This window comes from Triplophysa rosa, linkage group LG23 (genome assembly GCF_024868665.1).
Source record: "Triplophysa rosa linkage group LG23, Trosa_1v2, whole genome shotgun sequence".
Classification (NCBI taxonomy): Eukaryota; Metazoa; Chordata; class Actinopteri; order Cypriniformes; family Nemacheilidae; genus Triplophysa; species Triplophysa rosa.
In genome coordinates, this window is record NC_079912.1 from 17,094,723 (window position 1) to 17,114,495 (window position 19,773).

Sequence of the window (19,773 nt, forward strand, 5' to 3'; positions counted from 1 at the left end):
ACCGAATCAAAATGGCACGCTGAGCATTAAGCATCAACTGTTCCAATATGTCCACCTGGCACGAATTAAAATGCGCTTTACCATACAATAGGAATATTAAAGTAAACGTTAATGTAAAAACGCTCATATATAAGTTAAAAAAGTGAGGGAGCATCTTTGATGATAATGCACCTCGCGCGGAGGCAGAGAGGGGGCAATTACGCACCTTCCCTGCTCTCGTGGGCGTGGGCGGCGTGTCCAGATCCGTCATCACAATAACAAACCGAGCAGTGAGTTATCGAGGTTGTATCACAGGATTCGAGCGTGTCCCGGTGGGATAATGATTCACAGATCTGTGATATAAGGGTTGNTTGTAACTGAAGATTATGAGGGTACATCAATATTAAAAAGAAAATTACCCACATTGATAAGCTATTTACTACAAACGCTGCAATATTTCATGAAAAATCAAGAATTGTCATTTTTAATTTCACTGGGTCTTTAAACTGCAGTTTTAAGGAGAAAATACTCCGCAGTTTTGTTGACTGACGGATTTATGTTTTAAACCATATTAAAAACATTACAATTCCATTCTCACCGGAGACTTCGGTTTCTGTCTCACCAAAGATGTTTATTAAAAAATGTTATTTATTTAATTCTTTATGTTCCAAACTTCTATACTGTTTTTATGTGCAAACAAATGTAGAATCTCTCCAAACACACGAAAAAGACTTGTGTTATATTCCAAGCCCTTTCAGGATCACCTTTGGATAGTCATTGGATAGCAAAAACCGTGTAATGAACTTTCAAACTTTTCTATTTACAGGCTTACATGCTTCAAACAACATGAGGGTGAGTAAATAATGCAAAAAATGTATTCCTTTATGACATCTCTTTTAGTTTAATTATGAAAACTCCTCAAGGATGACGCCAAGGATCGTGCCAGCCCTCTTAAACCAGCCGAGCAGACACACAGTTTCTGGAAACACAGGGATCTTGGTGCCACACAAACATATACCGCACACTTCTGTTTATTGTGGATAAAGGAGCCCTGTCACAGCTGTCACAGCCTTGCTCTTCATTTTCCAAAACAGCATACGCTTTCCCTTTCAGAAGAGTAGAAGCAGCATGGATGTGGGAATATAAATTGAATGTCTCCACAACATCTAGGCCGGCAATAAAAATCCAGTTAGTTAGTTCCACCAACTTGAAAGCCGCCTTGCACTCTAAAGCTGAACCCCTTCCTTCTGGAGGTGTTTGTTTATCACCCTGTTTGCATGGCAAAAACAGCATAAGTCTTTCATTCTCTCTCCTCATGAGAACCAGTGCTTTCCACAATTTTTCACAGCACTCATACCAAAACAAAAGTTTAAATTTTTACATTCAAAACAGGGGTGTGACAATATACGAGTATAGGCTACTGACAATAACCATGACATTAAAACTCATCATTATCAATAATGTGCTAATTTGATCTAATTTTACTTGAATAAAACGGTTCGTTCCAGTCCTTGATTCAGATTGGTCAATAGCTGTGCTTTATTCACGATAACTTTTATATGGATAAATTATATTTTACAATCGTAATCGCTATGTAACTTTTAATCATAATTTCTCTGGATGGCCAGCAGGGGGCAGACTCCCTCAAATGTGTTATAGAAACACACAGCTCTCATATAAACACACACATAGGGTATACATGTGAAATCAGTGCAAAAAAACATGAAAATCTGACAGATCCAGTTTCCCTGCTCTGATTTTCATTTCCCTGTGCGATTAAGGGTGCATGTTTGTGGGGCAGAGCCCACAGATCAGTGAATCTGTGGTGAAGTTCTTGTATGATTCATGCTGACATACTGGGGCCTGATCTGGGCCCAGCTCCAGCGTCCTGGCTCCATCTGCTCTGGTTCTGAAGTAAGGATGAGTTGGAACAGAATCAATAGGCAGCCAGGATGAAGGCCAGAGATGAACTGGTGAAACTGTGCTTGTATGGGTAGGCTACATCACTTCGATTTGTATAGAAAACAGTTTCTCTTAAAACGGAAATTTGTTGTCATGGATAGTGTGTGCACAAAACATGTTGGATTATTTTAGAATTTTTTTTGCAAGAGATGTTTATGATTATAAGTTCTTAATTATTTATATTAGACTATGGCCAGGTTTCACAGACAAGGCTTAACCTAAACCAGGACTATGCCTTAGTTAATTTAGGCTATTTAAGTCACTTTTATTTAAATGCCGTAGAAAAAAAAACATTATTGATGTGCATCTTGAAACAAAACAAATATTTTAAGATATGTCAGGGCAAGTTATTTTCAGTTAAGATTGCTCAAAATTCATTTTAGTCTGGGATTAGTCTTAAGCCTTGTCTGTGAAACCGGGGCTGTGTACTTCAGTGAACCAGTCACAGATGTCTAAGGCAGAATTCCAGAGACAAAGAAAGCATTTATTTTCTACGGTACATATTGCTAGTATTTAAAACCAACTTTCTCACCACAGGTGATGTTTTAAGTCCAGTGTTTCATTGTCAGACTCATGAATGTCTGATTAAGAGCCAATGGGCTCAAAACGTCACCTGTGGTATTAACATAATAAGATAATAAAATAATTTTTCCACTTTTCTTTTTTTTGTATTCTTATTCTTTTTTTAATTGGACATACACTCTTAAAAATAAAGGTTCCTAAAAGGTTCTTTGTCAAGCTGTATGGATTCCATAAAGAACCTTAAACATTTCTAGTTTCTAGTGTTCTTTGTAGTAGACAAAATATTTTACTTTTGTAAAGTTTCTTTTTATTTATATTATTTTATTTTTAACTTTATTTTGTCTTTATTGTATGTAGTTTCTATTGATTCTTATATATATATTAATACTTGTACATTTGTATTAACATTTGGCTAAAAGGTTCCTTAGGGAACCTAAAATGGTACTTCTTTGACATCACTATAAATAACCCTTTTTTAATTTTGTTTTTAAAATTTTCGACACTGAATTTTTAGTGCCTCTTGTGCACTTTGTGCCATCAATGGCAAGTTCCTTTTGGACAGCTTATGTGTTGCAACCATTGTCAGATTAGAATACAAATGACCTACATGACGTCTCTACATGGTTTTTGTTCTGTACTTGTCACCTTATAGTCCAAAATATTAGCGTCTAATATGCAAATATTACCCCCGAAAGAATGAACGCGCATCTTTAACACAGTTTCAAAGCAGGGCGAACCGACGTGCCCGTGCCCTCATTAAAATGAATACAGCCGAAAGCCTTTTATCCTCGTGGGAAATAAAGAGAGCGCCGAGTCAAATTCACTTTACCGCGCCACCCACAGGAGGAGCGCGCGCCCAATTGAATCAACGCTCGCCGCAGCGTTTGGAAAGCGACGTTCACATACCGTAGTCCGCGCACATTTCTCTCTGTCTTACTTCACATACCCACCACAGTCCACCTCTGAAAGGTAGAGACTTCAGAAGAAGGCAGGGAAAAGAGAGAAGAGAAAAGACTGCTGTTGGCGCGTGACATGAAGACGCGGCTTTTGGGGACCCGGTTAAGGAAGTGTCGCAAGCATGGCATATTATGCCAGGATCTGAACTAAAAGGGGTACCAGGTCTGGGCTCTCAGAGATATGGGTGTCAGCGGTTGAGTTTGCAGGAGTGAAGGGACGCACATTCCTGGTGTGTGTTAGGGAATGTGGTGGATCTCCTTTGGTGCGACGCTTTCGGATGCGCGATGCTGGACGAGATGAAATCCTGACCGGGGGCCAAATATAGGCGCTTAACGTGAGACCACCGATCCGAACTCCCCTGGGCTGCGCTAAAGCAAATCTTCTGCCTCTCGTACTCGCGTTCAAGGGGGATCCACGGAAAGTTTCGCGATGGCTCTCGTAATGGAACCTGTTAGTAAATGGAGCCCCAGTCAAGTTGTGGACTGGATGAAAGGTACGTGATGCGGTTTTGCATCGAAACCGCAAAACCCGCAATTTACTAATCTAATGGCACAGGGCAGCCAAGAGCAGACAACATTTAAATTGTCTGCCTTTTACAACGAAACAATGTCTTTATCTTAAGTCGCATATTCTAATTGCTTTTCTGTTCCAACCGCCGGCGCGAACAGGTGTGTGATGTCAGTAGCAAAACGGGCCACAATAAGAAATGGCTACAGCAGATTTCTTAAACCTTAATATAATTAAAAAAATATTTTGGATGATAGCCTACATAGAAAATACAGGAATCTGGACCGAATCAAAATGGCACGCTGAGCATTAAGCATCAACTGTTCCAATATGTCCACCTGGCACGAATTAAAATGCGCTTTACCATACAATAGGAATATTAAAGTAAACGTTAATGTAAAAACGCTCATATATAAGTAAAAAAAGTGAGGGAGCATCTTTGATGATAATGCACCTCGCGCGGAGGCAGAGAGGGGGCAATTACGCACCTTCCCTGCTCTCGTGGGCGTGGGCGGCGTGTCCAGATCCGTCATCACAATAACAAACCGAGCAGTGAGTTATCGAGGTTGTATCACAGGATTCGAGCGTGTCCCGGTGGGATAATGATTCACAGATCTGTGATATAAGGGTTGTGATATCAAATGTAAAATTGTTTTATTTCAAGGCTCGCAGCTAATATGGAATGCTGAAGTTATGGAAATGAGTCTGGTTATGAGAACAAAATCTTTGACATCAGCTTGTTCTCATTTGCAAGTTATTATGAAAGCACCATGATATGAAATTTAAATATATAAGGTACAGTATAATTGATGGATAATGACTTGGTTCGCATCATCACACTTGAGTTGCCAACTGTTTACTTTATTTAATTCAATAATTAGTTCTTAAATTATCATTTCCAGTTTGCCTCTTTTATTTGTTATCTACAGTCTTACCCAATCTGTGGGTAAATGATAAAAGTTACAGTTTTGGCACCATTTATGCACTTTAGAAACAGCAGTGAGAGAGGCTATGCACGTCCAAAGCAAAAGCCATATTTACCCTCAGTGACACCAGATGTAATCACATTTATTGATGTGCTGTGCTCTCTATATTAACTTTCATCCGTTCAACCCTACCTTAAGCCATAAAATGTATCTAGACGATCCGTTAATGGCTTGATGCCACTCCTCCAAACCCCCACCCAACCTCACAACGGCCCATTTACCACAATCATAAGAACATAACCTGCCATGGGGTATTTTACCTGCTTGCGAAGAGCAGATTAAATTAAAAGCGCATCTTAAAGAGAGGCAGGATGTATCTGAATTTCTCCGGTTTGAGTAGAGTATACAGTATGTGTTGGAGGGGTTCATGGTTACTTGAGCTTTGGGTCAAGCTGCATCTGTGACTTATAGCAAATCTATTTTTCAGTTTCTGACTCAGTGAGTGTTTTGATCGATGCCTGTACGTGCTGCGTACGCCCCCGGGCCTACACATTACACTGAGCACACCCCCTCTATGGCCCTCTCTAAATGCCATTATTAACGTCTCGCTAATGCTGGAATGGTATATTGGCGCTCCAAAAGACTGCCTGGAGTGGCACAAAGACATTTACTTCTGAAATCAGCCAAGCGTTCGGAGGAGGATTTTTCTCATGGATGCTTTGAAGTGATCAAAATGTGGACATGAGCATTTTTGACAATTCAGACTGAATTGTTTTGGTGTACTAACACAAACCCAGTGCAACTAGAACCTATGTGTTGCATATTTATGTTAAAATTGTAGAAATGCGAAAGGAAAAGTGTTTTTTTACTAAAGTTTTTACTATTTGGAACAATATTGAGTCTTGTCCTAACACAGATCCACGTGTTAAAATTGTATTAATTTTAATGTGTATTGCTTATTTAAAATCTATTTAATGTGTATGTTATCATCATTTTTACTTGAATAATATTGTGTTAATGATTCATCATCGAAAATAACTGTAATTAATATGCATATGATAAATCATGTGCTGAAAAACTTAAAATACAGAGATGAACATCCAAGTGAGCCTGCTCGGATTATTTATTGTTCAAAAGAGTGTTTAATACAGTTCTTTCCATATCTATGTGTCATTGACCCTCAAAGCAATGCCGTTTAATATACAGCGTTTAGAAAAGACACAGCAAGACATTTAGTGGCCAATCATTCTGTACCCTAGAGACAAGATTTACCACATCGATTTGCTCTTTTCTGGAATAGCATGTCCTCGACGCCTCTGTTCGAAACAACAGCTACTGTCAACACATACTGCACATATCTGTGCATTGTTATTTACCAACACCATTCACAACATGTTTTAAGATGCTATATGAATAAGATCAACGTGCATTGATTAAATAAGATTCAGAACGCAACAGCTGGAAACATGGCCGCAGGGTTTGTGTGGGTGTGTGTCTGACTGCTCCTTCCTCTTGATTAGTTTTGTGACTGCAGGGCTTTAGATGTAATCAAGCTCCGTCATATCACCGCAGCCTCGCCAACCCTGATAGGCAAGTCTGCTCTCTCCGTCTCTGTATCAGTGGCCTGCGATGGACTTCGGAGATGAGGTGGCCGAGTCCAGATCAAATCAAAGTAGCATCCAAGTATTTCTGTGCAGCACTATTTGGGGATTTTATTCCCAGGTAGTACTGCATAAATTAAGTGCTTTGAATGTAATTCTGTTTTTTTTGTTTGTTACTATGACCTTTTGTTTGACTACAATTTTTACAATACAATCTGCAAACACAGCAAGTCTGTCGATGGTTGCATGGCACTGGTGCACCTTTTATTTCAACTAGCTGAGTGATTGCTAAAACCGGCTTGCACACAGAGCATTTCAAGTAATTTTACCTTCATTTATATTCAGACAGGACCGAAAGTGGCGATTTCTGAGTGGGTTTGTAATTAGTCTGTTCATTTTCAACAGTCTGACCCATCCAAGTCATTTTTTGGACCACTCATAATACGATTTTTTAATTTATCGAAGGTATTGTGCCTATCCCGGCATTGCATAATTTCCCCCTTTTTTCTTCCATTAACCCAACTTACACTCTCAGTGACAACACAATCAACTGAGAAGAACTAAATCTAAATTTAAACTTCATCCTGGTGCTGCTGATGGACTGTATACTTGAAAAGTGATGTATTTGTTTTTACATGACTTAAAGTGATAGTTCACCCAAAATTAAAAATTCTGTCATCATACTCAACCTCTTGTCATTTCAAACACGCATGACTTTCTTTCTTCCGCATAACACAAAAGAAGATATTTTGAAGAATGTTGTTAACTGGCCCCCATTCACTTTTGTGTTTTGTGTCCATACAATAGAAGTTAATGGGGGCCAGTGCTGTTCGGTCAAAATATCTTCTTTTGTGTTTTAAAATGACAAGAGGGTGATGAAATGATGACAGAATTGTCATTTTTGGGTGCACTATCACTTTAATCATAACTTTCTATTTTGGTCTTCTTTTAAAAAACACCTGGCCTTTCTTTCCATTTCTTACTTTTGTGTCTTGCTTTTTCCCATATTTGTTGTGTATAATCTTTCTTGCCGGTTGCTAGTGTGCATCTGCACCACTGGCCAACACGCATTCCAAAAACACAGAAGTAAACATCTGATTGGACGCCTCCATCTCTGTAAAGATTAGGGTGGAGCTCTTTGGCTGAAATCTGTGGTTCCCAGTTAGACTCGTCTTGCTGAGCTTTTGTGGCTTGCGGTTTAACTGAGAGGCAAAACTGTTTTATATGGCGACATTGCCTCAACACAACCAGCCCGTGTTCTTTTAGATCAACTGGTAATGCGTGGCAAGAGCAATGCCAAGGTCATAGCTTTGAATCCCAGGCAACACAAAATGATCAAATCTAAATTGAATGCACTGTAAGTTTGGACTAAACACGTCTGCCAATGCATTCATGTAAATGTAAACCCAATGCAGTCATTGACTGGCTCTGCAGCAAAGTCTATAAATGTGCTGACTGACCAGTTCTAATTCGGCAACAGAACCCCCTGATATATTTGGGTTTCAAAATCAATTGGGCTGAGAATAAATCATTACAGGTATTGCATTGAACAGCTAAAGATGATTAAGTGAGACATTATTAAAAAAGGTCACATAGAGAGACTATGTTTTGGGGTTTGATGTTTCGGTATAATGTTTCTTTCAACATCCATTTTATAAATTAGATTAAAATGAGATTTTGTGAAGATGCTGTTGCTTTGTGATGGCTTAAGTGTTCTGGGTGGTTATGTGGTTGGTTACTGAGCCACATCAAATGAGCCCCCACTATGTCTCTATGATATTCTTTCCCTTGTGCAATATTAGGCTTTTGATTTTTCAGACGCTTTATAATCCATCAAAAACAATCTGCACAATTTAAGTATAATATTAATATATAGACAGTTTCATTGGATGCACGTGCCTGGCCCGAAGTTAACTTCCGGTCTGTGTTTGGTTATAATATAACCATTTATTTTATATTTAATTTATATGAATATTTCATAGTATATTAATTGTATTAAATAAAAACCAACCGTTATTTATTCTTTGTGGAGGTCAACCGGAAGTTACGTTTGGGCCACATAACATTGGTATATGTTGTTGCCACAGAAACCGTCTATGATAGAAAAGGTATATTTGTTAGAAGAATTCGATGAATTGGAACGCAGAAACGCAGACATTGGCATCTTAAATGTCAGTTTGTAACGTTGCTGAGATTTATTCTGGGGAAACCCATGTGCAACTGGAGATGAATGCAAAAAGTATCCATCTGTTTTCTATTTCGTCTCATGACAGTTTCAGGAAAAACGACTAAGATATTAAAGAGATGTCCATTGTGATTATTCTTTGAGTAAAAGTTATTCATAATTCAAAAGCGTGAAAACTTTCAACCCATTCTTTTTGAACAAAAACCTGAACTAATTTCCCTTCGCGGCATTTTCCAGTTAAACTCTTCCTTTACCGAACCAGCAGCGGGACAAAAGCAGCTTCAGCTGAATATCTTGTCAGAAAGATGAAAGGGCTGTGTTACGCCGCTCTCTCTCCGCATGCACCATCATAATTGATTGTCATGTAAGAAGGTGCATTAGCTGCTTTTTGAGGCCTTTTCCTGAAATTAGACGCTGCCTGTCAGCTTAGAATGATTAGGATTGCTTCTTTCTCCAGTGGTTCTCTGGTGATTATGGAACTATACAGTAAATGGTTTATTCAAGAGGAGAATGTAAAGCACTTGTTTGTGGTGCTCAAATGAACATACAGTATACTCACACACACATAGATGAGGCCTCTCTTGTATCCAAGCACGGCATTTTGGAGATTCCAGAACTGACTGCGGGGTGTGTCCTAAGGGAACACATGAAAATTGTATTTCACATGACATGTGGCAGGGCTGGTGAGGAATTGCTGTGTGTGTGACAGAAATACAGAAATGGAAAAGAGAGTCAAATAAAGAGGAGAAAGACCTTTGAATAATGCACACGCACGTAGAGCTGGAGCGCGGTGTCCTGGTCTGCAGCTTTGAGGGGCGGGCGTGTGGGTGTGTGGCTTGGCTCGGGGCGACTCTTCCCTCCTGTGAAAAAGTGTAAAAGTGTGTTTGTGTGCTGTCAGTGGGTGTAAAGGGTGTGAGTCATCTCTGAATCACTTTATAGAACTGAAGAACTGCAGTGTAGAGAGACATTTTCAGAAAAACACTCCAGGAAGGTACCAGTACTGTACAGTACGGACACAGAAGGAGACTAAACACATTGTGCTCTTGCCTACGAATGCACAGTCCGCACACTGAAGTTTTTGTTGAAAAGCGCTCTAGGCGGATCCTACCGGAAAGAGGACCTTGGCTACCCTGGTCAATTACTACTTAACTTGAGGATACTGTCATCATTTATGTACCCTAATGTTTAATATGTATGTATATGTATGTAATGTATATGACTCTTCTGTGGAACACGATTTTTTTTAATGTCTCAGTGGATTTGTGTCTATACAATGGAAGTCAATGTGGACCAGTGTTGTTTGGTAGCCAGTGTTCTTTAAAATATCTTTTGTGTTCTGCAGTAGAAAAGAGGTCGTGATGGCGAGTAAATTATGAAATATTTTTTTTCGGTAAACTATCCCTGATATATGTATAAAAATGTTTTACTCCTACTATGTTAAAATAAGGGTGTCTAGTGTCAGTTCGAATCCAAACGCCTTGGTAAATGACATATTTTGTGCATGTTTACAAATGAGATACTGGAAATCAGTAATAAAAGGGTGGGAAAAGTCTGGTACTCCAACATTATTTATTGGTGCTCAAATAACTACCGAAGAACCTTTTCCAAGACTGTATCTATATTGTGTTTACATACACAAAGAAGAAGCAGTCTCGATGTGTTTATTTTGTGGTAAAAGATGAATGTTTCATGAACATATGGCTTAACAACAGGATATTTATCTGTCTAATGTCTACTTACTCTCTATTATCTATCTTCTGAATTCAGAAAGCAAAACCGGCGCTGGTTCTGCTCTTCTCTTCCAGCAGAGGCTTGGAGGTCTGGTTCTGCACAGCTGGGCGGCTAATTTTGAGACAGGGTTTATCTAGCTGATGAATTTCTCATTTACAAAAGTTCCCCATGGGTTTGAGATTAAGCAGTGGCAGAGGAAGGATGACTGCGTGATGGACACGCAAACATGCACACACACACGTTATGGTGTCATATGAGAACAGTAAAGGCCTGTACAGTATGTGTAGGAGTTCACAGCTGACTCGTTTATATTATAATCTCTTTCCTGTGCGATCTATGCATGTGTTTTTTTGTAGCTATGCTTAAACTGTCTTTCTTTCATCGAATTCAAATTTTCATTATTCCGGGTGACCGGGCACTGGGGCTGTGCAGCTCCTAAAAAAATGAAAGTGTCATTAAGGTCTTTATTGAAAGTCATTTGAATCCATGCAATTGTTCGTTCCAAGTCATAAATGAACAGTATGTTTCTCAAGTTGTCGAAGACTTATACGTTTAATGCCGTTTCATGATACTTTTATCATAAAAAAAGACTTTTTGTGTTTCATGGAAGAAAGTAATATGGATTTGGACTACAGTACATGAATATGTGAGAAAACGATAATATAATTGTTTTATTTTAGATGTGAACAATTCCTTTAAATTGGATCAGCAATATGCTATGAGTTTCCCAGAAGCCCCTGAGCACTTTGTGCCCTTGAACGGTTGTCACGACAACCCTTTCAATGGTCACTAGGTCTGCATAATGCACTGCTTGGCTGCCAGAAATGAGGTGAAGGATGAAGACGGAAAGAATATAGAAAGAAGAGTGTGAAAATGACATTACATTACTTCGTCTGGAATATCCATTCCTCTTAAGATAGCAGATGAGTTAGTATATTATACAGTACTATGACAGGATGCAGAATGGGTGTTTATTGTGTCTCATATTTTAAGTACTGTGGCTTACTGTAGTTTTTGACTTTAAATCTTTGACCCATCTTTTCAGGATGTTCTCTATCTCTCTTTGTGTTTATAGCTTTGCTACCTGTCAGACGAACAGGCCATTTGCAATAAATAATGCACCATAACAGAGTGAGCATGTGCTAATTCCCTGTGTGTGTGGTGAAGGAGAGCGAGATGGGTGGTCAGTTCGGTACAGAATGTATCATTTGTAAATAATCTCTCAGGTTCATTAAGAAATTCACCAAAATGATGAATTATGATGCCAGGGTGTAAGAAGGGGGCACTGTGTTCTCATCAGCATGTGTGGTTGTTCAAGTCTTTCCGCTGTTTATTTTCTCGGTTCTTCACTATAATAGTGTAACGGTTGTGTTATGGGCTGTGACTGATACTGAGCTGACTGATACTGAGCTGTCTTTTTAATACTCACATTGGTGATATTGAATGTATTGAAATGGAAAAGATTGAAATGTCAAATATGTAGTGCAGATTTATATCATATATTTAAAGGTCCATTGTGTGTGTTTAACAATTTTATAGTTTTCTTGGAAAATGACTAATTGTTTCGCTAGACAACACCCTTATTCATTGGCTGGTGTCGTGTAGAGCCTTTTGAAGCTGTGATGAAACTGAAATGCATTATATGGATAAGAACCCTGGAAAGTAGGGATGCACCAATATGTAAATTTTGGCCGACAACTAGTGTAATCCTTTAACATTGGAAGCCGATAACCGATATATTGGCCGATATACAGTGTCTAAATATTAATATAAAATTCCCTAAGACTGAAACAAAAGGCAAAACGTGGACAACTGCTTTAATTTGAAAACATTCACTGCAGAAAACAAAGTCACCATTAGTTCTCTTTTCCCCTGAAAATCATGTACCAAGCCTACTTTACACTAGTTAACGATTCTTTAACCTTCAACTTTTTCTGGTATATATTTTATTTAATGAACAAATTATAGATGTTCTATAGCCACATGTCTAACAGGTCTCCAGACAGAAAGCATTCAGACAGCAGTCTGATTCAAGCAATATGCTTTTGTTCCTATAATTTACACATGCATAAATACTGTATCTACATAATGTACCTACATCAACAATGTTTTGCTAATAACAGTAAGTGAATGATCACGACAGAAAGACAGTACTGTACTGTATTTTAACTATGAGCAGCGTGCAGCTGAAGAAGTTTAACCAGAGGAAATCATTTATGATTTATCGGCTATAATATATCAGCCTACATTTTATTATCGCCGATACCGATAACATTAAAAATGACCATTTATCGGCCGATACAGATTTGGCCGATAATCTATCATGCATCCCTGGAAAGCGTTCCTCAAAAGCTTCAATTTGTTTTCGACAGAAGAAAAAAACACACGGATGGCTTGTATGACATGTGGGTGAGTGAATTATCATGAAATTTTAATTATAATTTTGTAATGACAGTTATTGTTATTTTTGCTGTCTTGGTCAATTGGACCATTCTGTTGATAAGCTCATGGTTGTGCTGATGCTATTCATATCGTCACCTCCTATCAATGTTATGCTGGGCTGTTAGAATTACAGAGAGGTGTTCCTCAACCCCCATTATCTCTTGCTTTGTTTCTCCCAAACACATTAAATAAGGATATATACCACTTTATGCTAATTATAATTACAGAGCAGCTTTATTTTTCACCTTAAATCTGTAAGAAATCCTTGCACGTTTACAATAACATACACAGCTGGACAACAATAAAATCAAAGAAACATCAATTATTCACCGTGTAAGTATGTACAGTACAAGTCCTAGAGTTATACTGGAGTTGCTGTTATGCAGCTGTTTAGACAGAATGGCTTGTATCAGATGTGCTATTGGACAACAGAATGCCCAAGAGTGACAAATGCGGTTCAACAAGTGCGTTTCACTCCAGAGGGTGCGTGTTGTCACCTGTTGTTATTGAAATGCACAGTTGTGGTGGGTGTTTACAAAGCTTTGAGCCAAATCAAAATCTCTCACTTTTTATTTGCCTGTTCTGTATTTGTATTCTACAGCTGCATCTGTTCTGTACCACCTGACAGTAGCTTTATTATTTTGATTGATCTGTGCATCCTATTGGCTTTCAGAGCTATAACTGCAGACAGCACAGAAATCATTTCTTATTGGATTAAGGATGTTTTGATTTTGGACACAGAGTGTGCCAGAATGATATAGATCTCAGAATGGCTGTGCTTTAGTGAAGTCATGATCACATTAATAATCGCTGGCTCACAGTTTCACTTTGAACAAATATCACGTCTGCTCATCACAAATTATGTTATGTGCACATTTTTGGACAATTTGATGCTTGCAGGTAGGGAGCCACTGAAAAAGACCACTTGTACTCAGAACCCTCAATCTGTAGAGCCGAAATTTCAAACCTCAGATTATAGGAACATGTCAATATTTATCATGGAGAGCAATAATAGAAAGAAGGCAAAATAGAGACACTATTCAAGTTAAAAATCTCAAAACTAGCTCAAACATTCCTAATCAAATTCTTCCAAGAACATATTATCTAAGATATCACATATATTTTATAGTTCAGTGGGTTTACTGTGGGTCAACAATTTAGGCTACATGTTTATTTCTGCTAAAGAATTTACTGTAGGTAAAACATTTAAGGTGATTCTTAGGCTAAAACAACTGAGCCTATACTGAGTTGTGAAAGAGCAACCTCTGAGCAATAACATTTTCCTCTGCAGTCACAAATGAAAAATCTAATTTACCTCTCTCTCTCTCAACCATAGAAAGTCTAAGACACTTTGGCTTGGGTGTCATTCACTGTAGCGTCGAAGGACGTGACAAAGGAGGTTGTCAGTCGCCATGTTCAAGTTCAACCTCACAGCATATTGGGCAAAATAGAAGGCAGTGATGCTGAAGTACAATACGTCACAGTGAGATGTTATCAGAAATGATTTTCTTAGAACTTCGTTCTACAGAGACATTTGACACGGAAACGAACGAAAGCACACTTCAGCATTAAACACGTTACCACGTCATATTGTAATGTCCTATTCCTTTAAGTGTAAAACTTAATCCTCATCCTGTTACTATCGTGACAATATCAAAAACATTAAAACACCTACATTTAAAGTCATACATACTTGTTAAAAATAAGAACGAAGATCAATGTCTCGTGCGCTTCGACGGATTCATGCGCATGCGTACGAGCTTCTTTAGGCCCGATTCACATTTCGCGTCTTTTCCGCGCGCATATTCGTTATTTTATGTAGACGCGTGGCAGGCGCGTGCAAATAGGGGGCGACGCACATTTTTCGAGACGTGACGGCGCCGCATTGAGATGGAAATAGTTAAACTTTTTGGTGTCGCGCACGCACCGCGGGTCATTTGAAGGAGAAAGAGGCGCGGCTCGCGTTTTCCGCGCGCATATGCGTTATTTTAAATGTAGACGCGCAGGGGCGACACGCATTTTTGTAGGCGCGCCCACCGCGGGTCATTTAAAGAGAGAAATCGGCGCGGCTCGCGTTTTCCGCGCGGTTTTAGACGCAAAATGTGAATCGGGCCTTACTGAGGTAGTTTCACGTTGACTTGTATGCTGATGAGCAAAATTGATTGCAAATTGCAAATACTCACTTCGTTTTGGATTAATAACACTCACAGACAGGAATATAGTCGAAGGTAAATTACCGCATATGTTCAAGCGCATTAAAATGCGTTTCCTCTTTTCTGGCGTGTGTAAAACGCTCGAGCTCTGTTGCTTTAGGATGTTCTGAACAAGTAACGTTAAGTTAGCGCAGGTAAACACGCCTCAAACGTTTCTTCAGTTGACAGCGATTCAAGACCAGTTTCCATTACATGTGACTTTTTTTCGAACTTTTTCGACGCTCTCTCTACCTTGTAACGCTTTGAACGCACCGCTGTGAATCCCACTCAACCTCACCTTCCACCTTCACTGTGCGCCATTACAACTTATTTAACAGTATTACAGTACATGCTCACCACATACTATGACGCGTTTTGTTTGTACAACTAGGCCTTCAAACATATTTTTATCATTTTTTTACAACTGTCATTGACAGATGTCAACTTATATCTTATGTATAGTTATGTAGCCTACTGTCGGTTTATACATCTGCAGACTTGTCAGTTGCAAATTAGCTCCAAAAGTATTGGCCTAAGGCAGACTTTGAAAATGCTGCAGAATTAGTATACCATATGGGCTCTTGACACACTGTTTTTATCATACTATGATGTGCTAATGCTGCTCTGGCCTTGTATATTGGATGAACAGGTATTGAGGTTTAGCCCAGTTGCTCATCATTTCTTTCTTCATTTGCTTTTTGTCTGCTGAAAGGTCTGGATGACTGCTTGCAGCAATATATCAAGAACTTTGAACGGGAGAAGGTGGGAGGTGACCAGCTGCTTAGGATCACCCATCAGGAGCTGGAGGATCTTGGAGTGTCACGTATAGGACATCAGGAGCTGATCCTGGAGGCTGTGGACCTGCTGTGCGCCCTGGTGAGTCTTCACATTGCTTAACGCAATTGATCTGACATCTGCTGTTTGACACCTTGTCGCAGTTGACAAAGATGCAATAGAGGTTAGTTTGATATAAATATCATATTCTCAGAAGACCATAAACATTGTTTGCTTGAATTTCTATTCCATATTATTTTACAGATCAAAAGAATTTGTTTTAGTCAAATTTAATTAGTATGCATCAGTTTTCTCTGAAATTACTTTTCTGCTGATGTAACAAAGAGGTGTGGGTGGAGAGAAGTAAAATCAACCAATAGTGTAGTATTGCTTACTCCACACTATGGATTATATCAAATACCCACTGCACATGCTACCCACTAAAGTTTTTTGACTCAGAAATGTCACATTAGAAAAGGACTGTGTTGTAAATGCAGGTTTCAGTTCCCTTTAAAGTCACATAACAAGAACATGGTGTTAAAAATTAACGCTGAAATGTGGCTGTAACCAAGTTTAGTCTTTGTGGTCTTAGTGTTTGTGTGTATGTATGTATGTACTTGTCTTTACACATTGTTATTGCTCTGTCAGATTAGATCCAATAGGATAGACATTGACATAAAAGATAAAAAAGGATTTAGACTGAAATTTGCTGTGCACTGCTTAGGCCTTTTCCATTATCTAGCATTTAATAACTAATTTTCCCTCTATTTCTTCCTCTCCATCGTTTCTCTCAACCGAGATATTAAAACAATGACTTACCAGCCCACGCTTTCAGAATGTCAGAAACATGACATGAGCGAACAGACGACAGGATGAGCGTTTATCACGTCTGTGTGAGCTGTCTCGCATGCCGCCCCGTCCCGAGTCTCTTCTTAACCTATATCCCTTTGTCCTTTAATCATTTTGTTGTGCTCTTTTTCAATCCTTTCTTTCTAGTATGTGTGTTTATGGTGCCCTTTACTGAGTTTAGATTTTAGCGGGTTTTAGTGTATGAGCTGTGAGATTTCCAATACAGAGTGAACTATAATGAGCTTGTGCTTTGTGAGATTGAATGTGAACCACTGGCCTGTGCGGCTGACATTTAGTAGAGCGATAATCACAAAAAGACGACAGAGCTCTGAACGCTGATCTCAGATCAGAGCTGCTGCTGACATTCACATAATAGAACAACCAGGGCTGGGTTTCCCGAAACCTTCTTAACGCTACGTCAGTTATACCTTAAGAGCGGTAGCGATATAATCTTAAGAACGACGTAGTGATACGAAGGTTTTGGGAAACCCAGCCCAGGGCTGTACAGAATACAGATGCTACGGAAAAATCGGTCTGTGCTACGAATAAATGTAATAGTGTAGCACGCGTGCGATACGGTTTGACAGGTGCATTAGACAGAGCAGCGTGTTTGTGTGAAGTGCGTTTGTGTGAAGTTGTTGTGTGAAGTTTATTTTACGAGCGTTTCACTGTTTGTGTGAAGCCACTGTCAAACAAGCTGAAGCTGAAGCTCAAGCGTCTTTGCGACCACCCGCCAAAATATAAATCTACTTAATTTGAACCAGATGATAAAATAATTAACTTGTAGTAAATTTATAAACTTTAGTAAACACTATAGTATACATCAATATTTAGTATAGTAATGTTCAAATATACTATAGTACACAAGAATTTTACTGCAGTCTACTGTATTAAAGGGGTCATATGGCGCGAATACGTGTTTTTCTGTGTCTTTGGCATGTTATAAGTTGCCCGTGCATGTATTAGACACGTAAAATTTCAAAAATTAAAGTGTCGGAACAAAAGTTGCATTCTATCTAAAAGCAAATGCTCACCCAGACCTGCGTGAAACGCCTCGTGTAACCACACCCCCACAAATCTACGTCAGTTCATGGCTGATTTGACTAAGACCGCCCAAATGTATACGCAAGTAAGGTGGGCGTACCTGTCAGTACAATTGAAGAGGAACCTGATGTTCCAAATATGGTAAGAGGCGTTACATTTCCATCACAAGCTTGCAGTATTCGACCAATCACTACGAACTGGTTAACTGGCCAATCATAGCACACCTCGCACAAAAAATCTGCGAATTTCAGAGAGGCGGGGCAAAGAGGAGATACAAACATGCACGCTATGTTGAAAATACAGCATTTTTAAACCTTAAATCGTTTATACACATTGCATTACATCTAAAACAAACTATAATATTCGTTTTAGCCGTGTCATATGACCCCTTTAAATACTATAGTATACAGTATTTTATGGACAAATGTATTTAGAGCATTGAAAATACAAAACTAATTTGTTTAAACTAAAAATTAAATGGCCCTAATTTATCCATTTGTATAACGTTAATGTACTTTTTCAGTTGCCTGTCTATTTATGTGATGACCTGCACTTGTGTTTTTTAAAAGATGATAACAGACATATACTTGAGCTACAACTGTTTGGCCTGTGCTGCAAAACTTTAAAACTCTGTAGCACCGGTGCTATGTGCAAAAAAAGTTAACGTACATCCCTGACAACGTTTGTGAGAATGTCAACCTACGTATGTGTGAATGAAATTAACCATTAAGTACCTGTATAAATCTGGTTAAGATGGTTTTCTAACCTGTGTTGCCTCATATAACTGTACAATTTGAGAGTTGCTCTAAAATTTAAAGGAATAGTTCACCGTAAAACTAAAATCTCTTTCTTCCATTTCTTACTTCCAAGATACTTTGCAGAATGCTATTTTGGTGACATAATGAAAGTGAATGGGAACAAGGGCTTACAAGCTTAAATATCTTTCTCTGTGTTCATCAGAACAAAGACATTTATACAGATTTGGAACAACTCGAAGGTGAGTAAATGATGACAGATTTTTCATTTTTGGGTGAAGTATCCCTTTAAAAAAAGAGAAACTCTATCTTTATCTACAGTATATTTAGCCTTTATAAGCCATAAGATATTTTTGTTTGAGGTATGTTTTTTGCTAAAAATGCTGTAGCTCTCAGAAGGCTTATGCACCTGCCACCTGCTAATATGGGGCCATCTTGGGGTGCCATGAGCATTGTCATAGCATCATGTACCTGCGGATCCAGAGTAGAGGCTTGTACAGCTCACAGGATTGACTCCAAACTCCTTGTGCCCAGAACTTAAATCCCTTGAACAAAGATGTCAGCAAGAAGGTTGCTTGCTTCGAGAGGGGTTCATAATTTGAGAGCGTATTGACCCCACAGACCCCACAGTCCTCTTCAGAGGCTTGCTTGCTGTTTCACACACTTACAGAATTTGTTTTTCTTATTTCCCATTCCCTGTGCTTTTATCTTTCTCCTATTGTGCTGTGTTTGTCTTAGCTTCTGCAGTACTGCAGTAGTGCAGGGAGCTTTTAAACAGATTAACATAAAAGATAAAAGAGGTGGAGCGCCCCTACCACATTGTCTGCTCTCTCCGTTTCCTTCTGCTCACAATCCGATTAATGCGTCTTTTGTGAGGCCTGCTGCAGGTGTTTTGCGTACCTGTTTTTGTTAAGATATATGTGTGTGTGATAAAGTATGTGAGGGATTTGTTTTTCAGACCAGAAAGAACACATTACTCTGATCGATATCCTGCTAATGTGAGAACAGATACTGAAATTGATGCACGCACACAGACACAGAGGTTTGTTTTACAATATCAGTGAGGACATCTCATTGACCTCCATTGATTTCATACCTGGCTAATGATGTTTTCTACCCTAACCTCCTACCCATAACGTTACCGTCGCACAGACCTGTTGGCATTATTAGATTTAAAGCAGGGGTTTTCAAACTGGGGTTCAGGGACCCCAAGAATTCTTCAGAAGATTCTTGGGGTCCCCAGAAAATCTCAGAGAAATAAGACAAAGCAAAAACTTTGCTAAATATAGTCCACTGAACATTATTACTGTTTTATTTAGAAGTGTTTGTCTTTTCTTTGTTACTACA

General features: G+C 38.9%; 1 protein-coding gene across 15 annotated transcripts in view; it reads left to right on the forward strand.

The window, feature by feature from the left end:
* The first annotated feature begins 3,322 nt into the window (after positions 1 to 3,322).
* The window catches only part of cnksr2a (connector enhancer of kinase suppressor of Ras 2a), an 85,342-nt gene continuing 68,891 nt past the window's right edge, over positions 3,323 to 19,773 (forward strand). For 13 of the 15 annotated variants that reach the window (XM_057322914.1, XM_057322918.1, XM_057322917.1 and 10 more), the window contains exons 1-2: positions 3,323 to 3,913; positions 15,717 to 15,880. In XM_057322914.1, coding sequence (XP_057178897.1) covers positions 3,850 to 3,913; positions 15,717 to 15,880 — 228 coding nt within the window. In that variant the 5' untranslated portion in view covers positions 3,323 to 3,849. The remainder of the gene's footprint in view (positions 3,914 to 15,716; positions 15,881 to 19,773) is intronic. The other 2 variants (XM_057322916.1, XM_057322922.1) reach the window with 1 other exon arrangement.